The sequence below is a fragment of the Microtus ochrogaster genome, unplaced genomic scaffold, assembly GCF_000317375.1.
Source record: "Microtus ochrogaster isolate Prairie Vole_2 unplaced genomic scaffold, MicOch1.0 UNK139, whole genome shotgun sequence".
Classification (NCBI taxonomy): Eukaryota; Metazoa; Chordata; class Mammalia; order Rodentia; family Cricetidae; genus Microtus; species Microtus ochrogaster.
This window is the reverse complement of record NW_004949237.1, coordinates 280,930-286,845: the sequence shown is the minus strand read 5'-3', so window position 1 is coordinate 286,845 and position 5,916 is coordinate 280,930. Positions and strand designations below refer to the sequence as shown.

At 39.9% G+C, this 5,916-nt stretch overlaps 1 protein-coding gene across 1 annotated transcript in view; it reads left to right on the top strand.

Moving 5' to 3' along the window:
* The window catches only part of LOC102000240 (binder of sperm protein homolog 2-like), a 7,596-nt gene extending 4,031 nt beyond the window's left edge, over positions 1-3,565 (top strand). The window contains exons 3-5 of the mRNA XM_013355493.1: positions 1,668-1,808; positions 2,020-2,167; positions 3,462-3,565. Coding sequence (XP_013210947.1) covers positions 1,668-1,808; positions 2,020-2,167; positions 3,462-3,468 — 296 coding nt within the window. The 3' untranslated portion in view covers positions 3,469-3,565. The remainder of the gene's footprint in view (positions 1-1,667; positions 1,809-2,019; positions 2,168-3,461) is intronic.
* The last annotated feature ends 2,351 nt before the right edge of the window (positions 3,566-5,916 follow it).

Sequence of the window (5,916 nt, the reverse complement as noted above, 5' to 3'; positions counted from 1 at the left end):
AGGAAGGAAGGAAGGAAGGAAGGAAGGAAGGAAGGAAGGGAGGAAGGAAAGAAGGAAGGAGGGAGGGAGGAAAAAGGGAAGGAAGGAAAAGAGAGAAACATGGTTGACAATGAGATATTGGAGAGATGTTTTAGAGATCACTTTGGCAAAACAGGAAATTTATTTTTTCCAGAATAGAGGGAAACAGATATGTCTTGATATCTGTCTGTTGCTGTGATAAAACACTGACCTAAACCAATTTGGAAAAGAAAGGGCTTTTTTGGCTTACACCTACCAACCACAATTCATTATTGAAGGAAGTCAGGGAAGGGAACTCAAGCAGGAACGAGGCAGTAAAGATGGAAGAATGCTGCTTCCAGTCCAAAACTCCACAGATCCTTCACAGTCTTCCCGAAGAACAACACAGTCGTGGAGGTGAAACGGCAGTAAGAATGTAATGTATGAGAGAAGAATAAATTTAAAAAATCGTGAGGCATCCCCACACCAGTATGGAAGTTCATCTCTCTGTGGACAGTTCACCTTGTGTTGATTCCTACAAATGGAATGAGAAAGGCCATTGGCTGTTTTCACACTCGTTTCCAATACAGATTTCTAAATTGCGTCCCAGGACTATTTACTCTGTATCTTTCTTGAAGAGGTGACCTGAGGTTTAACTTTCTGTTATGTTTCATCCTAAGTATTTGTGTCATTGAATTCATGCTTTTGATGTGATAATTACACATAATGTATATTAAAAGGTGTGGCTGAACAGGAAGAAAAGAACAAGACTGTCAAGTCCATTTTAAGGAATACCAATATCAATTTCTATTCTAATTACATTTGGTTGCCATGATAAAATACAAAAATCAGCTTGAGAAGGAAGGGCTTATTAGTTAACATTTAACAATCCCAAACCATCACTGAGGGAAACTAGGGCAAGAACTCAAACAGGGGCAGACGATGGTAACATGGAGGAATTCTGCCAATCTGCTTGCTCTTTGTTCCTTGTTCATACTGCTTTCTTGTAGAAAACAGGACAGCCTTCCAAGAACATCGTCCACTGTGGAATAGACCCTCCTACATCAATCGTTAGTCAAGAAAAAGCCCTACAGATATGTACACAGGCCAATCTGACAGAGAAAATTCCTTGATTGAGATTCACTCTTCCCAGGTGACTTTAGTTTGTGTCAAACTGATAAAAAAAAAACTAGTCAACACAGATGGTGAGAAGAACTCTCACCAGAGAAGAACTCTGACAAATGAGATCCCTCACTGCTAAAGGACTTTCATTGAGGAAACCAGCATCTCCAACCTGAACCCATCTCTGAGACATAATGAAGCTTCCTTGGACGTTTTTGCAGATATTTTGTGTCACAAGCATGAAAGGCAGCAAAAGATACCGGCTTTAGATGTATGTGGGGGTAGTGAGAGAGCGATCAGTATCCTGTCTCCAAAACAGGCTTTCCAAAGTCAAGTCTGAGTCATGCACAATAGCTCAAGCTTGCAATCACAACACTCAGAAAGCTGAGACAGAGGGACTGTCATGAGCTACAAGTAAGTCTTGGTTATAGACTGAGTTTAAAGTGTATCTGGGTTACACAGTGAGACCAACCTCAAGAAGCAAACAATTTCAAAGTTAGTTTCCAATATGAACTAATTTTATATTCTGAAATCATTCTCTTTTCCAGAAATTCCCATTGCTAACTGTGTCTTTCCATTCATCTATGGTGATGAAGTCCACTACAGTTGTATCTCCACCCACAGTGACTTTGACTGGTGTTCCCTTGACTTTTACTTCCAAGGAAGGTGGAGATACTGCACAGCACTGGGTGAGAGTCTTATAAGAGTATATATAAGATGGCAGGACCCCAGAGGAAAAAGATTTTGGATTTTGGGGAAAAAATAAGCTCAGATATTGTCTTCTCTGCATAATTTGCAGAACTTGAAAACAATCTGATAGAAAAAAATAATTGTTTTCTCCACAGGTATTAATTTGAGGACAGTGTTCTTAATGTATCCTTTACCCATTTTGCTCTGCAGATCCTCCAATGTGTATCTTCCCTTTCCAATTTAGAAAAAAGTTTATTAACGAATGTACCAAGGAAGGCTACATTTTGAATCGGAGTTGGTGTTCACTGACTGACAACTACAACAGAGATAGGAAATGGAAGCAATGCTCTCCTTACAAGTAAGATGATGGGAGAAGGTGGACAATGTCCTATGAGCTGCGAAATAAGCAAGACATTAGGTTGATGAATGAGGAGCCTGAGATCTCTGTCTGTTGGCTATGACTTAGTCAGGGGCCAACAGACACTTCCTGTGAAGTAGTGTAGTCACAAATATTCAGCTCGGCTTTGTAGCACAAACACGGTCACAAATAGAACAAGTACACTGGATCATCGGCAAATCTGACAGGCTGGTGTTCTTTTATATGCTGTTTAATAATTATAGTTGTGTGTTCATTTTGTCATTGCTGTGACAAAACATTCAAGGAAGGCAACTCAACCAAGGAGGGAAGGGTTTACTTGGGTTCTCATTTTGCTATGGGGGTACAGCCCATCATGGTTTGAAGAATGGCTTAGGACAGCTGATTACATTGTGTCTGCATTCAGACAACAGCAAAAGAATGTGCTGATACTCACTCAACTGGCCTCCTTTTTCCTTGCTATACTGTCTGAGGCCTCACCTGAGCTGTTGTTGCCTGTATTCGAGTGAGTTTTTACTCCTCAGTTAAACCTTTTCTGACATGCATGCATTTGTGTCTCCAAAGTGATTCCAATTTCAGTCACATTAGCAATGATTACTAATTGGCCGCCTCATTATGAATGCATTGTTTTACAGTTTTAAAACTTGTTTTGAGTCAGGAAATAAGTATGAGATAGAAACTCAGTGAAACACAGAAGCAGCATAACAAGAGAAACATCAGCGTTTTTTCTGTTCTCCTCCCCTGGAACTCCCTCCCACACAAGATGTGTGCTTGTGCTGCCCCACACACCTACACAGATACAAAATTTTAAGGTCTTTAAAACATAATTGAATCTGCTCTCCCATTTGTCATCACGGCTTGGTCATTACCTAAAACATATTATGGGAGCTTTCCCTGTGAATGCATCAATCTCCACCACTTTCTTGTGTGCATGCATATCGAATTTTAGATGGTTGGAGATTCTCCATCATCTACATAGGAGATTTCTGATTTAAACAAATTTCCTGACCATTGACAGTGATCAATGAATTAAGTGTCTTTCAAACAGCAGGCTGTACATGTTATGTTATTTTTTTAAGTATATTCGCTTTTTATAATCAGGAATGCATGCACTCTTCTTAGGTCACATCTCCTGCCCCGTGGACCCATACTATTCTGATCTCTCCTCAGAAAGAAAAAAAAAACTATTTATTAGAGAAGAAGACACATGTAATATTGATCTTTGGGCAGGAGGGGAGACTGAGACATTCATTCTAATGTGTTCTTTCCATCTCAGTTTTTAGGTAAACATGGGTGTTTTTGAAGAGACAGAAGTTACAAATCCATCAGATGGCTCTCCAAATACGGAACATTCTGATAATAAATGCTTGTTCTCTTGTCTACACTGGTGTTTTGCTTTCCTAGGATGGGTGGAAAGAACAAATCACATTGATAATCAATTAATTCTCACATGGCGGTGTTGTAACCCAGGGGAAGGTCTTGAGGTGGCTGGTTACAATGTGTCTGCAGTCAGGACACAAAGGGGTGGATTCTGGTGCTCAGTAGACCTACACCTGTTTCACCGAGAGACCTCAGTACATGCAATCATGCTACCCACACTTCAGTGTGGATTTTCCATCCTCAAAGTCTTCTGAAAATGCTCAAATCAAAAGTACCTCTAGTTTGAGGCAAGTTAACCAAACTCTTATGGTACCTAAAGCTTCTCATAAGTTTTATTTTTTGATGGAAATAAAATATGCAGCTTAAAACTTTGGAGCAGAAACTCATATGAAGTACTGTGAAACACTTGATTTTAACAAGTTAAACATCTGAATTTAACAAGTCAGTGGCATTTAATACAATCAGAATGTTGAACAACGACCTCCACCAAGTTGCAAACATTTTTATCAGCATGGAAGGAAGTTCTGTCCCCACTAAGCAGTAATCACCCACCTTCTTTCCCCCCAGACCCTGACAGCCACAAGCCTTTCTTTTACTATAAAGTTAACAATTGTGGATGTTCCCCATCACCAGAATCATACAGCATGTGATAATTTGCGCCTGGCTTATTTTCATCAAACTAATGCTTTGGAGAGTGACCCACATTTTTCCATCTCACTACTTTGTTTCTTCCTATGACCAAATAATACTCCACTGTGTGGGTAAACTACCTGTTGTTTATCAATTAATCTGTATGTCTTGAAAGTGCATGTCTATTGTGTGGAAATTGACTAATTTTCTTTTTTTAATCACATGCATTTTATTTACTTTTTAAATTTCATTTTACCTTCCCACCACAGTTCTCCCACCCCCACCACTCTCCCACCTCCCTCACCTCCCCCCAAGCCTATCCCCCACCCACTTCTCCCAAGGGTAAGGGCTCCCATGAGGAGTCAACAAAGTATGTCACATTAACTTGGAGCAGGACTAAGCCCCTCCCCACTGCATTAAGGTTGAGCATGAAATCCCTTCATAGGTAATGGATTCCAACAAGCTAGCTCATGCACCAAGAATAGATCTTCGACTTATTGCCAGGGGCTTGTCAGATAGTCCAAGCATCATCACTGTCTCCCACATATGAAGGCTCTAGTTTGGTCCCATGGAGGCTCCACAGTTATCAGTTCCCATGAGATCCCATAGGGTTGGTTCAGTTGTCTCTGTAGATTTCTCCATCATTATCTTGACCTCCCTTCCTCTCTTCAACTAGATTCAAAACCTGTTACAAGTGTCTCTCATATTTGGATTTAGAAATTTATATCTTTCACTGAGTTAAGAAAACTACAGTCTCACTGATTATATTGTCTATCTTGTTAGACTTTCTGTACTTATCTTTCTACATCATGGATTCTTGGGGGTTTGTCTCTTGAATATATTTAAGTTCTTGAATTTGGGCCATGCTTATCTCATCATTTTCTCCCTACCCTTTTCTTTATATGTATGTGTATGTATGTGTGCATACATGTCTGTGTTTATATGCATGTGTGTTCGTGGGGGTGCAGTTGGCTGTGCCTACATGCTTGAATGCCAGATATCAACTTTGAAAGTTTTAAGCTCTAGCTCACCACTTTATTTGGGGTGATAAAAGCAAGGTTTCTCACTGATTGTAAAGCTCATCATTATAGCTAGGCTGGATGGCCAGCAAGCCACCAGGATCTGTAACTTCTACCACCACCCCCAACCAGTGCAGAGGCTATAGATACAGAAATAGGTTAGTATAGATATGGTAGGTTGCATGAATTTAATATTGTCTCAACTTGTTCTATCTTTTATCCCCCAAATTCATTCCTTTGATTGGCCGTATCTAATGCTGACACTTGTCATGGTGCCTTTTATTTAATTGATTGATTCTTTTATTCTGGTATTTATATTTGGTTCTATTCTAGGCTCAATTACTTTGTTTAGCCTCAACTTCATGCTATTGGATGTTTCCTCTAAAGGTTTGGTCATCTCATCCATATTGTTAACTTTCTCCTTTAGACAAGTAATTGGGCTTCTTGGTTTATCTATCCACTTGAGTCTTCTATATTATTGCTAATCTTTTCATTTTTTATTTTGATCTTTTTTCTTTTTATTATCATTATTATTATTATTATTATTATTACAAATTTTCACCTCCTCACCTCCTCCCATTTCCCTCCCCTCCCCCAACCATCCTCCCCCTCCCTCTCCAGTCCAAAGAACAGTCAGGGTTCCCTGCCCTGTGGGAAGTCCAAGGTCCTCCCCCCTCCATCCAGGTCTAGGAAGGTGAGCAT